Source organism: Osmerus eperlanus, chromosome 11 (genome assembly GCF_963692335.1).
Source record: "Osmerus eperlanus chromosome 11, fOsmEpe2.1, whole genome shotgun sequence".
NCBI lineage: Eukaryota > Metazoa > Chordata > Actinopteri > Osmeriformes > Osmeridae > Osmerus > Osmerus eperlanus.
Genome location: NC_085028.1, coordinates 2708091 through 2722888, shown reverse-complemented (window position 1 = coordinate 2722888; position 14798 = coordinate 2708091). Strand labels below are relative to the sequence as shown.

The 14798-nt window shown below is 44.8% G+C and overlaps 2 protein-coding genes across 3 annotated transcripts; one reads left to right on the top strand and one right to left on the bottom strand.

Annotated features, from left to right (window-relative positions):
* Window positions 1-6386: 6386 nt before the first annotated feature.
* On the top strand, window positions 6387-9125 carry LOC134028890 (V-set and transmembrane domain-containing protein 5). Of its 2 annotated transcripts, none has more exons than XM_062472779.1 (4): window positions 6387-6726; window positions 8018-8344; window positions 8430-8573; window positions 8877-9125. In XM_062472779.1, exons 1-4 carry the CDS (start codon window positions 6648-6650, stop codon window positions 8906-8908), a joined length of 582 nt encoding a protein of 193 aa, XP_062328763.1. In that variant the 5' UTR covers window positions 6387-6647; the 3' UTR covers window positions 8909-9125. The 2 variants fall into 2 exon arrangements, with proteins under 2 accessions (XP_062328763.1, XP_062328762.1); XM_062472778.1 differs by having other exon boundaries at window positions 8015-8344.
* Window positions 9100-14551, bottom strand: med17 (mediator complex subunit 17). The gene is made up of 13 exons (XM_062472774.1): window positions 14406-14551; window positions 13791-14057; window positions 13503-13666; window positions 13009-13228; window positions 12722-12858; window positions 12495-12576; window positions 12142-12294; window positions 11622-11752; window positions 11145-11329; window positions 10876-11013; window positions 10430-10547; window positions 9909-10068; window positions 9100-9691 (listed from the first exon to the last, which is right to left on the bottom strand). The coding sequence occupies exons 2-13, from the start codon at window positions 14026-14028 to the stop codon at window positions 9483-9485; spliced, it is 1935 nt and encodes a 644-aa protein (XP_062328758.1). The 5' UTR covers window positions 14029-14057; window positions 14406-14551; the 3' UTR covers window positions 9100-9482.
* Window positions 14552-14798: the final 247 nt, after the last annotated feature.

Genomic DNA, 14798 nt, shown 5'->3' with positions numbered 1-14798 from the left:
TTTAGGGCCAGCTGTCAGTGGACTGGTTTCATTATAATAATTTCATAATCAGCTTTATTGTATGGGAACAAGAGGTTCTGAAAGCTCAATTCCACAGGGAACCACCAGACCTAACAGTCTTAGTCCAGATGGCTACAACTTATTGCACACTCATGGCTTGACATTACGCAAATTACACTACACAGTTGAGCATTTGCTGTCATGAAATGCTCTTATCAGATATTGCCAGAGTTCCAATATTCCTTGGATTGGATGTTGCGTGTTTTTGAGAATGGGCATTTGTGTGTGTGTGTTGGGGGGGGTGTTTTTCCTGCAATATGTGTGTCTGTAAAGTATTTGAATGCGTGCCTCTGTGTAGGTATGTGAGAATGTGTGTGTGTGTGTGTGTGTGTGAAGCATTTGTATGTGTGTGTGTGTGTGTGTGTGTGCGTGTGTGTGTGTGTGTGTGCGTGTGTGTGTGTGTGTAAATGTTTGCATGTGTGAAGTATTTGTATGTGTTATGTGTGAGTGTTTGTAAAGTATTTATATGTGCAAGCTTATGTGTAAAGTATTTCTATGTGTGTGTGTGTAAAGTATTTCTATGTGTGTGTGTAAAGTATTTCTGTGTGTGTGTGTGTGTGTGTGTGTGTGTGTGTGTGTGTGTGTGTGTGTAAGCACCATGGAGATGGAGCGCCCTGAGCTGCTCCACTTGGCGTTGTCCTCCAGCAGGACAGCTGGGCTGCAGGAGCGGCTGCAGGAGCGGCTGGAGGAGCGACTGGGGATGGTGAACACCGGGGCGTCACTGGAGTCCTGCACAGCCTCATACAGGCTGTCCATGGAACCCTCCTAAACACACACACACACGCGCATGTATATACACACGTTCATGTAGATGTTGTCAAACATACACATGTTTAAATACACACAGATACATGTGCATACACACAAACCCCAAAATATACACACACACATTCATACACAAGTATGTACAAGAAAGGTTTATCCAAAAGTGGATGTTCATTTGGAATGCAGGAAGTAGGCTTCATTGGATTAATGCAACCTACCACTGTAAAGTTATCAGAAATGTCATGGATGAATGTTAACGTCCAACTACAGTCCTAGTTACAATCTAGCACAGTTTACTGAAAGTTGTAGGTGAAGAAAAACCCTTTTGCTACAATCGATATTCATTTCCTTGCAAAGAATGCTTGCAAGGATTCTTTTATAGGCTTACATCTGATAGCTTGGCGGATTACAATCTCATTCAACCTGATTGGATTCTTTCAAAGAAAATGATCTGAGCAGATTTATTCTTCGACTATTTCTTGACCTTCGCATATGGACAATGACCATTCAACCATTCACACTGAACCTCCATATTAGAAAACCAAGGCCTGGATTCATTAATGTGGCATCAATCAGTCTAATAAAATAAATGATAGAATGCTTCCAATGCAATACCTAGACCTGTATATATTTCTGGTTTCTCCATGTGACGTAGTGGGATTGATATATTATGTTTACAAGCATATCCTGTTGAAACACAATAACATATCTGAACTGCAATTTCGGGATCTTAGATCAGTTGGTCAGTAATCCTGAACCGTCACCAGGATCTGTCCGAGTGTGGGAGAGTGGACACACACGCACACACACACTTCACACTCATGCACGCCAGTGACTGTATGAAGGCTTTGCTTTCTATGAAATCTTCACGCTACACCACAAGCGCGGGATATCCACAACTATAACACACACCTCTGATAACAAGACTGACAAACGTTACATAAGACTGAGAAAAAAGCCAAAGGGAACTTCAACCTTACCAGTGAGAAACAGAAAAGGTTCATCTCGGCAAAAGAGGTCCCTCTGTCACGCGTCACTCAGGTGCCAGTGAGGAGCAGAGCCAGCAGGGTGGTAGTAGCAGTGGCGGAGGACCCAGCTAGAGACTGACGGAGAGACACGACAGAGATCTCTCTCTCTCTCCAGCCCTGCCCTGCCCCGCCCAGAGAAGCCGGCTGTTCTCCACTCAGATTAATACCACATGAAATCCCTCCCATAATCCAATAGATGGACGCGACCATCACTCCGGCTGAGGCAGACTTCACAGCAGACACCACCAGCCCCCTCCCACCACCCCCACCCTACCTCTCCCACGTGGTTGTGGGTTAGCTAGAAGAGAGAACGTACTGGGTACTGTGACCGCATACCTTGCCTATGCCTGGAAAGGCCCCTGACTGTAGGTGTTAATCCTGTTGTTCCACTGTTCTACTGACATCTCTCTAAGAGGCAACAGGATAAGGGATGATGGTGTTTTGGTTGCTGGTGGATGAGTTTTGGTTATTAGTTGTTAGATCCATTAGGATGAGAACAAGAGGATACTGGCATAGTCTTTTGACAAAAAAAAAAAAAAAAAACTTTAGAAATCTCCAAGTAATCCCATAATTGTTTTGTTAAATCCTAGAAAGCTTTTTAGTCATCTGAAATTGATTGTGGACCTTGTAATTCTTCTGCATGAGCTATATAGATGGAAATATATTGTTTGATTCGATTTACAGACTTAATAAAATGCCATTACATTTATGTATTAGTCATATTCTTGGGTGAAGTGTAAAATGTTGCAGGCACCATACACATACAGAGATTCTGTTGTTCTTCTAAAAGCCTTGGATAAATAATCTATATCACAGTCCTTTGAGGTCAGGAGAATTCAATTTCATGCCACAATGCATCTCTGCAAGCTCTCTCTCTCTCTCTCTCTCTCTTTCAAAACCCCAATTCTCTTTCTTATCTTCCTTCCACGTCAGTAAGCAGTCAACAGAAATCCAAGCACATCATGCATAGCGAGGACCCCCGCAGGGAGCATCGCCAACTGGCTTGTGGATGTAGTCGTGTTATTATAGCAATACAAATCTTGCTGTGAAGTGATCAAGGTCAAGGCTGCATACTGTGTGTGAGCACATGCAGAAGGAGAGAGGGAGAGAGAAATAGAGACAAAAGAGAAGGAGAGTTGGAGTGCCCACATACAGTATATGCTCTTACTGTACAGTTCTGTTCCAGTGAAGTTCCCTCAAGCACCAACTCCCAGACACTCTCCACTCAACACAGCAGGGGGTGGTCTGACTCACAGGGTCGTGCCTAATATATTTGTCACTCTTATGCTGTTTTAAACCATGTGCAGAGTATCGACACAGTGGTTATTACTGTAAGTGTTATGAAACTGTATAGTGGATGGTAAACCGTACATACTCTCTAATGGTTTAGAATAGAGATTTTAAATATATATAAATAATACAAAGCTGTATTGGCAGCAGACAACTCTAAAGTGACATAATAGATTAGATAGCTGTGTACTGTGTACTTTTCTAGGACATTTTATATTGAAAGAGGTGCACAGTGTGTGTTTGTCTGTTTGTGTGTGTGTGTGTGTGTGTCTGTTTGTTTGTGTGTCTGTGTGTGTGTGCCTGTGTGTATGTCTGTGTGTGAAAAGGTGTGAATGTTGTGAATGGGGTTCACGGATGCCCATAGAACTGCACCAAAACCAACCTAAGCCCTCAAGGAAGACAAGGAACAATAACACAATATCTACAATCCTAAACACACATTACAGTATGTACAGGTGTTGCATCACTGGCTCTTTTCTATATAAGCCCTGAGTTTTTGATCGTGCTTTCTAACAGCTATCGGTTAACTCAAAACCTTTTGATGGATTACCAGAAAGAAAATAATAGATTGTCTAGTGTACATGAGATTAGGTGATGCCTTATCAACACTGAAAACAGTTCACTAAAAGTTCACTATGATTGAATTGTTGAAATAAATATACTTCCTATTTGACGTTTTGGAAATATTGGAAGTACTGTCATTTCTCACCTTCCTTAGTAAAATAATGTTTTTACATACTCTCAAGGAACCCTTTATATTCCCATTGTAACACTTTAGAATACATTTATGAATGCTATTTATAGCCATGTAATCCCCCTATTTTCTCTTTGTTGTTGCCGGTGACAGTTGTAGTTGGGTTGCTCGGGAATGCATCGGGTTGCCAGGTAAACTGAGGCCCATAACCCCCCTCCCCCTTTAAAAAAGAGGAAAGGATTTCTATAATCCAGCCATACCCAGATTCCCATTGCCATCCTTGTCCCTTCATTTTCACAGTCTGGCGACCCATATTCCTGATGGTTGTCGTAGTGATGACCCACTCACTTTGGAACATCAGGGGACAGGATTAGGTGTTACTGTGTGGACAGCCTCTTAGTATTAATTCATAAAAGAATTACATCCACATGTCAGCCTAGACATTGGAAATCTCCATTAACTTAATACCCCACTGACTGGAGATGTGAGAGTCTTGTATTGAATGTCAAACCAAGGGCAACACCGGTGTGCATGCTATGTACAGTATGTATGTGTGTTTGTAGGCTATATGCAGCTCTTGACATTAAAATTTGTGTTCACCAGCCACTGTGGCTAGTGGTTTTCCAAAGTTACTAGCCACTCAGTAATTTCATTAGCCACAATTTTGTTGTTGGGAAATTACGTTTTATTTGATTAAAGTTGACTACGGTTTGCTACAATGTACTTGAATAACTAGTTTTACAATCCTTTCACATGTAAATGACCATTGTCAACACCCAAATAAAGATTACATAAAATGTATATGTACAAAATATATGAACTAAACTGAAAAAAACCCACAAGCAAAACTTTGTCAACTTAAATATTTATAAACAACATCATTATTTTTGTCTAATCAATTCCTATTCCCAAATGTCCTACAAACAAATGTTTATCTTATATTGTATGTTTGTGTATGCGTGAAAGTGAGAATAAATGTTGAAATGCGTGTGTTCCACGGTCAATGCGTGAGGCTTGAGAACCCTGCAATGAGTTTATTATTTTATATGTGTTTTGAGAAGACTAGCCTACAACAGGGTTGCAAACTTTTCAAAAAACCTTGGAGTGAGATTTGGTGGGGCTGTCACAGTTACAGTGAACCTGACTCCACCCGTGCAGGGTTTAGATCTCGGCACAAGGCAACACAGAAGACTAGTAGAGGCCGTACAAAAATATATTTTATTATTTAGTAAAAACAAGTATCTCCAGCCCCGCTCAGCCTGAGCAACCGGTGCGTCGAAACCCTCCCTCTCCCGTTCCACCCCGCGACAGGGCCAACCAAAATTTTGCTGCGCAACCCAACCCAGCCCTGACAGTGCGTTCACACTGCAGCGGAGCGGGCGGCGCGCGGCGTCGGCTTCCAATTCATTTTCAATGAAACCAGGCGTTGACGCTCGCGTAGGGCATTGTGGGAAGGCGAGCGGAGCGGAGCGGAGCGTTGCAAGTTGGATTTTCTCAACTTTATGTAAATGAGGAGCGTGAAAACGCTAGCGTTGGCCAATCGGATTGGTTTCTTGTTTCTTGTAACGTAGCAACTGTTCGTCATGGTAAACATTTCTAGGTTTGACAATTTCAAGATGGAGGAGAAACTTTTCGTATGTGTCTGCACACCCAGTTCTGTTCAGAACAAAGTTACTAATGTGACGAGCCTGAATTGAATTGACAAATTCTACCCGATGCAGAGCGTTAAAAAACGCTGCAGTGTGAACGCACTGTACCCGCCACAGACAAATTCTACCCGCATTTGGCGGGTGGGCGGGTGCTAATGTTATGCCCATATGTATATATCTATCTATCTTATCTATTTTATCTTTCTATTTTATCTTCCTATTTTATATATCTATGTATGTATCCATCAATATTATGTATCTACTTATCTTATAAATCTATCCTATCTAATCTATTCATTCAACATTATTTATTTAGCTTAAAGCTGCACTAGGTGACATTACTGTATAAAATAGATTCGAAATAAAATAAACAGCCCCAAGGTTTTGTGTGCTTTCACAGCAGTCTAAACCTCAGAAACCTCTTCACAGCCTCAACAGGTATTGTCCTATAGTAGTAAGATGGTAGGAACTACTGTGCTGTTGATATACAATTAACTAACCAAGATGTATTCACCACATTGTGAAAGATGTATGTCACTGCTATTCATAAGACTGACCACAGGGAGGCATAATGTAGATAACGGTAGATTAGACAGTAACTAAGTGTGAAGAAGTAAATAAACACACCACTCCTCCTGTCTGACTTGCCCAGTGAGTGAGTGAGTGAGTGAGTGAGTGAGTGAGTGAGTGGGGGGTTTTGATACTGTATGTGTGTTAGAAAGGAAGCCTGGGTGAGTGAGAGAGAGAGTATACAGGTGTATTGTTTACTCTACGACCTGCCCCTCTTCACTCAGTGTGTGTGTGCATGTGGATGTGTGGCATTGTGGGAATGTTTACACAGTGATCTCTTGTTCAACCGGTTTGAAACGTGAGCTGACTCACTCAGCCTCTGCGCAGGTATGTGTCAGTACAGCCTCAAAAGCCACAAGGAACAGACCCTCACCGAGAAGGGAGAACAACCCCAAAAAGAAAAAGCGGACAGACAAACTCTTTTCAGAAAACTACAAAGGTCCCACCTCTGACGTGGAAACAAGAAAGAAGACAAACAGGCAATGCTGGAGTGAGGAGTAAGGAGAGAACTGTGAAAGCAAAAGCTCCAGAATGTGGAATGACCCAGTGGAGTTTCCATCCTGGCGATAAACCCATGGGTCTGCCATTCTGATGTGGCCTGCTCTGAAGCACTCTGACGTTCAGGACGTTTCTCTGTTTCTCAGCATCACATTCTATGTGTGGCACATAGGTATGTACTGTATCTACTCTGCAGGAACTCTATGCTAAAGTTTTTCCATCATGTCTCTGCAAGTTCTTGTTTGGCGAGGGAGTTACTGTATTGTGTACTGTATTGTGCTTTGAAGGACATGTAGAAATATTCCTCTGCTTATGTGTGCTTGAATGGACATGCCTATGTTTGCCCATGGGTGAATGTACAGTATGTACAGCTTTTTCTATAGAAACTCATCAATCTCAGAGAACCAGGTTTGAATTGCAGATGGACCCTAGACTCTGGACTACAATTAATCCTTTGATATTGTTTTAACCAGGGGCCAGTTTAGGAGTAATATCAGAGCTGCGCTCACACACACACCTTGATTCCTTTAGGCATAAATAGGAGTGGAATGGTCTTCCTCAAAAGGTGTCATAGCATACCTTGGCAGCCATTTTGTTTCCACTCCCCTGTTAAGTTTATTGTTTGTGATTCACCTGAACCCCCACACCCTTGGTTGGACAGGTGCCGCATGTGAGTTATGAGTCATGTTGTGACACTTACTGAAGCTCTAAAGCAAGCGTCTTGATGCGAAAAGGTGGCTGTTGGCAAGAAACTAAATTAGAACCTTCCAACTTGTCAGGCAGGTTTCAGGCCCGACAACTTAGAACAACAAACTGCAACTTAAAAAATATGCATTCCACAGCTCAACCTACCTGTTCTTTAGAGTTAATCCCTTTATCTTCCTCATTGTATTGTCTAAGAGAGTTGGAATCAACACAAGTTTAGATGAGCATATCAGACTGCCAAAATACATATAAAACGGTTACTTAATTTCTGAATCGGAAAGTCTCTGAGACAGGGTTAGGAAAAGCATTTGTGTGAATCATTCCAGATAAAACAGTAGATTCCATGTCTGATCTGTACATTTGGAAATGTTTAACCATATGTGTCACCTCCAATGGATTGATTGCAGTTTATGTCTTTCAGGAAAAAGGTTGAACATTAACTAAGAGTTATACTGTAGAAAACGAAGATGAATCCCTGGACAATCAGTATTGATTTACACTTTTGTAGTTGTCGTAGGTACTTCATTGACCCCAAAGTGGACATCACGGCATTGGAGTAGGCAAGAAGAAATAGGAGAATATACAAAATACACAAATTCGAAAGTGTCTTGACTGCATGTTCATCCTAATTAAACAAAGACAACTAATTTGATTTTTTTACTCAGACGGGGTTAGAGAATTGCAAACAAACTCAAGGTTATAACTTTTGAATATATTTTAATCAGATTAGCAATAACCAAATTGTCTCACACCAGCAGTGGGTGCCATCTCCATCGAGTCTCCTCAGAAGAGCCTGACAAGGTCGGTGCAGGACCATGTGTTTTTCTCTGTGGATGTTACCTGCCTTGGGATCCCCACAATACAATGGACCTTCATGTCGGGGGTTGTGAGCCGGGGCATAGGAATCTGGAAACCTGGGGTTTTCACCAATGTGACGGTGGATTACAGAGACCGAGTGCACACTTACTCCAATGGGTCCATGGGACTGGCAAATCTGCGTCTGCAGGACGCGGGCTACTATGTCGTCACGGTGACGGACGCCTCTGGGAGCAGCAAGGATGCTGGCTTTGTCTTGAAAGTGAACGGTGGGTCTCTGAATCATGCATTTGTGTCCTGGCTCACCATGTAGCTGCAGGCACACTGACATGGTCTGTTGTCTGTGTGTTGTAGAGATCCTGTATGAGGATTTGCAATACCTGTCAGTCTCCATCGTGGTGCTGGGAGTCCTGGCTGGCATTCTCCTGCTCTCCATGTGGCTCACAGAGAAGGCCTACCGCCACCTCAAGGCACAGAGGCGCAAGCAACAGATGCCAGGTACGTTGAGATATCGAAAGGCCTCTGGAACATTCTGCCGACATTCCTTTGACACATCACTGATGTGTCATGACTGTTTTGGTAACAGGGAGTTCACTGATCCAGCCTGGTTCAACAAGTGAATACCTCTCTCACAGAACAGTGAAACTAATACATATTTTAAATATATTTCACTACCAGATTACTTGCAAAGTATGAAGTTTTATTTTTGTTACTACTTCCAAGATGTGGATTCAAGTGGTGTTTGACCACTTGACCTACAAAACAACCCATCTTCAACCTACAAACCTTTTTGTTTTACAGAAAACGATGAAACTGAGCTACAACATCTCTGATGGTCTGGAACTGAACCCAGTGTTTTATGTCCCAAATAGTTTCTACATCAATGAAAACAGCGGCAAAAGTATTGACACCGGGAACAAATGAAGACTTGCAATGAGAATAACTTTTTCTGATATTCTTTCACTGTACATACTGTGTTAAGTGCTATTTCACTGTCTAAAAAATAATCAAATATACAAATGGAAACAAATTATATATTTATTTTCCGTTTTGAGGTTTCCAAGGTTGTCTTTGCGTTTGTTTTTATTGTAACTTAAAAATATCCAGCGATATGAACTGTACATACGACTATGTCCTCTTTTGAAATGAAATCTCTAGGATATTTAGGTCATAATTCGTTCTACGGAAGATGTAAGTAAGCTTCCCCCAATCCATGGCTACATTACTACGGTTAATCTGATTAGAGAATACTAGCCAAACATGATGAGTGCTATCCTTCCCTCCAGGAAGATATACAAGGCCTGTCCATTTCTAGAGAGTGAAACCCTGACGAGGTATTCATGTCTTCGTATTTACAAGAGAAAGAGAAAGAAAATAGTGAGGGCGAGGTAAAGAGAGCGGTCCTATCTAAGGGCACAGGGTGAGGGCAGCCATGAGGAGCTCCATCTTGTAGACAAAGTTGCGTCCCTCCATCTTGCTCCAGTTGACCTCCTTGTAAGGCCCTCGCAGGTGGTTCCACTTGGCGTCTTGGATCACGTCGCTCTTGGGGAGCTCCTTGCTCTGGCTCCGGGGGAACTGGACCAGAACCTTACAGCCGCTCTCTGGCCCGTTACGCACTGGGTGACATCACAGGGGGAAGAAAATAATTGAATTAGTTCCGAGTGAAATTATCAAACGTAAATAGCATTGTCTAGTTAGCTAGGCAGGTATTCTAATTTGTATGTATATTAGTCCCATCTTCCACAGTCAATATAAAGTCTGTAAATCATTCCTGACATTCGTTACAACACCTACAATCTGAAAGAGCCCTCAAATCCGAACGGTTGTCGGTACCTGAGATGGCGTATTCTCCGTTGGACGAGGCGACGGTGATGGCGGAGGCGTTGCCGATGCTCTCCACGGAGCCCAGGCCCACGTGGTTACTGAAGCTCAGCACGTGCCAGCCCATCACCTTGGCCAGCTGCTGCACGGCATGAACCTGGTGCTGGGACATCTGCGGGGGTACGGCCATGGGCGGGCGGACGCGCGCACACACACACACACACACACACAGCTCAGATTATAAACAAAGATGGGTCGGACCAAAGGAGCTAGGTCAATCCTGATTCAGAAGTTTGCTTAAGAAGGTGCGTTATGTTGATAACAAAAAAGAAAAGAAAACTGTCCTCACATTTGTACTCATCAGTGAATAATTACTGACTCACTAGTGACTCATAATGCAAATAGAAGCCCAGTAAAGAAGTGGTGGTAAGTGTTCTAGTTCAGGGGTATGTGTGCACCCTAGTGAGACGCTGTGTGAGGGAGGTACAGTCCAGAGTGGTGGAGGGGAAGGTGCTGGGGTCCGGGGGTGTCACCTGGGAGAGGAGGAAGTCCTGCAGCTCCTGTTCCTGGTGGGAGAGAGTGATGACGCGGCCGTCCCTGTGCACCACTCGGATTTGCTCCACCCCGATGTTCAGCTGCAGCTGGATGGACCTGCAGGACAGGAGGAGCGACCACGTCAGGATGGCCTCTCCCACTCCACCCTCATTCCTACCCAATGGTTTGATACTCCTTTACTGGGCGCATACTGATATATGACCGACGCCGAGAAAATCTAGCCATCACGTCGCTGAAGGGTATCCATGGAACTTGCAGCTTAATTCCTCACTTGACTGAGTGCTTGAACAAACTTCCAACAAATCCAAAAAAAGAATGAAAGACTACACACGTCACTGTCTAACCGCCCAATTGTACAGATTGGTTGAAACAATTGGTGGTCCGCTGCTTCGGTCTGGTTCCGTATCTCGGCTTCTCCACTCACTTGCAGATCTGCTCGTAGCCCTGGGAGGTGATGAGCACTTTGACGCTGGACTCGTACACGTCGTTGATGTTGGACCAGTGGGCCTGGATCTGGGGGTCCTCAATACGGCTGGCCAGGCTGTCGATGGTTCTTGCTGTCCTGAATCACACACGCACACTTCTGAATTACGGCTTAACTCCAAAACTCTTGAATTACGTACTGGGGGGGGAATAAAACCACAAGAGGGACTGGCTAAATGAGGAGGGGGGGGGGGGGTGTTGGCTGCGTACCTGCTGCGGAGGAAGATGTGCTTGGCCTGCTTGATGATCTTCTCCAGCAGCCCCTCGTTCTGCTGCAGCGACGTGATCTCCGCCTTGTCGTAGGCCATCGGCCCGGCCAGGCGCATGCGCTTGTGGCCGAAGGGGGCGCTGGCGGGGTGCGGCATCACCACCGAGCTGAGCTGCTGCTTGTGGAACTGGAGGAGCAAGGGGAGCCGCGGGTATTCTCAAACAGGAACCATGACGAAACATTTGTGAATATTTACTCGTGAATATGAGTAAAGAATTCTATGGATAATGTGCGAGTGTTTATAAGGTGTGGCCTGGACTAGTGAGGATGGCTGTTAGCTGAATCTGAGGAAGAAACAAACATGGTCCTGGCAGGTAAGAAGAAGCATCCGTACAGTTCCACTGAGTTCCACATCGACAGAATACCTCAGCGGTGGAGATGGAACCCCGGTGTTCCTGGGTCCGGTTCTATGGCCTCACCTCTCTCATGAGCTGGTGCAGGTTGTGCTCCAGCACGTAGAGGTGGTCGTCAGGCTTGGGTTTCTCTGGGGAGGCCCGCTGGTTCTTCTTCTCGCCCGTGGAATGGCACAGAGATATGGACAGCTGCAGACCTGCACGACCCCCCCCCCCCCACACACACACACACACACACACACACAGAGGAAGACAAATCAACACCTTGCCTCGAGGACGTTCTCAATGCACGAAGCTGCGGATAGAAATAGTTATCAAAATATGTAACGTGATGAGACATTGCTTGCAAAAGAGCCACCGCTTCATCTGCTGTAAACCTATTTCCAACATAAAAAAGACAAGTCACTCAAACGAATGTCAAACAGCTGGCAAATGTTCTAACCATTACCTGATCTGGTGATTGCTTTAGTGCCTATTGGCAGCAAAGCTTTTGGACTATATCAAAAGCTTTCTGGATGGGCGAATGGTTTTGTGTCCATGTAAAAACACCTCGATGCTCTGGGAGGAAGATCGACCTCGACCATACCTGGGAATGGCTGGGAGATGATCTGGTTCTTCACTACGATGTGTGGGATCTGGGACTTGATCTGGACGGCCTCTCTGGACAGCTGGGCAAAGATCTCCTTACACAGCAGAACGTTCTGGGCCGCCTCCAGCTTCACATGCCACGGCTGAGTACCTGGGACGACATGGACACATCGACACGAGACGCTATTCAAACACGTCTTCCTTGGCATGCAGACAAAAACGTATATCCGCCAAATGACAAGCGTTGCATGAATTTAAACACTTTGTTTAAGGACACGTTTGGTCCAAAAATGGTCTTCTTTTGTTCAGGTGAAGGCTATGGTTATTGATGTGTAAGCCATCTGTGTGTACCTGTTTTAGTTTTGGGTTGTCTCCTGAAGAGGTTCACCGTGCCCAGGTCCCCGATATCTGGCGCCTGTTTCTGGATGGACACCTGACAGACAGGATATCCCAAAGTCCAAAGATTATTACAACTCAGAGACGTAAATCACCACAGTATCGTTCATGAATGATGCATCAGACAATCTGAAGCGGAGGTGACCCTCGACAGCTTCAGAATACTAACACTCTGCGCTTACCTTGAGGTAGGCGGATCCCTCCAGATCACTGGGGATCTGAACGTTCAGTGGGCAGTAATCTTCTGGGAGCTTTTTGTCCAGGTCGATGTCTGTGTTCTTGATCACCTCAAAGGTGCCTTGGTGAGGAAACAAGGAGCCTGCCAACGACAATGAGGAAAGCTCACGTCTAAAATCCTAAATGGGAGTCATGCAAGTATCAACAGGATATAAATTGGTGAATATGGTATATCTACAGCGTGATAGAAGGTCAACAGATACAATTCGGGGGGGACACAAATTCCGGGTACCTGCGCTCCGGTAGCTGAGGTCTCCCAGGATCTTGTCTCCGACTTTTCGTAGCTTCCACTGCGAGCGCAGGCGGAGCAGCTCAGAGTTGAAGTCCCTCTGCCTCCGGTTCTCCAGGTTCTCCGCCACAGACTTGTTGAGCTTCTCCGCCCCCTTCAGCAGCATTTGGGCCGCCGTGGCCAGAGACTTCTTCTTGCTGATCAGCTGGAACACCTGCGGGGTCTGTGGAAGGAGGAGAAGGGGGAGGGAGGTATGAGTTAAAGATACAATTGGCAAAAGGTTTCATCCTGTGGTACTTCTAGCTTTCTCTCCATCCGTGCTCCTCTGGTAAGGGTTTGTCAGGAATTTGCCTTCAACTTTATTTACAGGTTCGACGGATTGGTTGTTTTTGGTTGGGAACTAGATCCAGATCTATCCAGATGATACACAGTGACAGCCAGAGTGATGAGTCAAGTGTTTTGTTTGACTTGGACTATAGGGCTGAGTGTGACTCCACCTTGCCAGCTGTAGGGTCCTGGGACACGGGGTCCAGGGCCATGTACTTCTTCTCCTTCACCACACTGAGGACGTCGTACAAGACACACATCTCTGTGAGGGAGCTGCGCAGGTTGTTGCGTACAGAGTCCCATGGCCACAGAGACGGCTGGAACTTCACTGTGGCTGTCGGAAGGGGAATGGAGAGGTAGAGAGGGAGGAGAGATTACTCCCTGTTGTGAAGTGCAATTCAGACGAAAACACAGTGTGTGAACAATGAATGTATGTACCAGAGCCTAAGTTAACCCACCTTCATCCTCCTCGTGTTCCTGCTTGCCCCACTCCTGATCCCTGGGCTCTCCCTCTGTCTCCTCTCCGTCTGAATCAGACCCCTGGCCAAAGTCTATCCTCTGGGCCAGTTTGGCCAGGTTCTGGGACATAGAGAGGGGAGGGACGTACGTCTCCATCCCGTCCAGAGAGACCTCCTGCACCTGCTTCTCGCAGGAGGACTCGATGCTGACGCGCACCGCTGGACCACCACCCGACATGATGACGACTGGGAAGATACAGTCCTAGGCTACAAAGGCCAGGGGATATCATCAGCTCCCATTACAGTAGTGACTCACTCACATTATTTGCCTGCAATCCCATTGTACTATTAATTTATGCATTGCTATTAGCTATAATCAAATATGAGTCTAATGTACGGTAGCTATTCGGACATGACCAGACGCAAAACAAAAACATACAGTAAGGATCCCCGACTGATGGTTTGCTGATTAGCATGCTAACGTTAACGTTGGCTACAGTAGCTAGCTAGCAACAACAACACAAGTAAACAACTGATAGAAACTTACTTTCTGCACAAGCGAGGAATATCAGGGCAAAAATGATCATGAAAATGCTTTCAAATATTTGTAAATACCTGTACGTATTTTTCTTAGGACAATGTATTGTGCTAGCTAGTAGTTAGCACAGGAACTGTCCACACTCTTCTTCCTGCACTTCCCACTAGGACAGTGTCTACCACTAGTCGTACAAGCCTGACACCCTCTGTGTGTTCGTGGAATTACAAGCTCCGTTCAAATCAGATGCAGAAACACCAAACATCAATGCCTGAATACGCTCACTGGTTTCTTACTTGTAAACCAAAGTAAAATGTTATGAGTAAAAATATATATAGAAAAGAGGCATGTGAGAAAAGTGAAAAAGGAGTCACAGCAGGAGTCAAAGCAGATTTGCACAATGTCGTTGTTGAACACAGCTCACACTGCACTATTTTTCTATGGCTCTGGATAAATCAACGACGCGGGCCGTT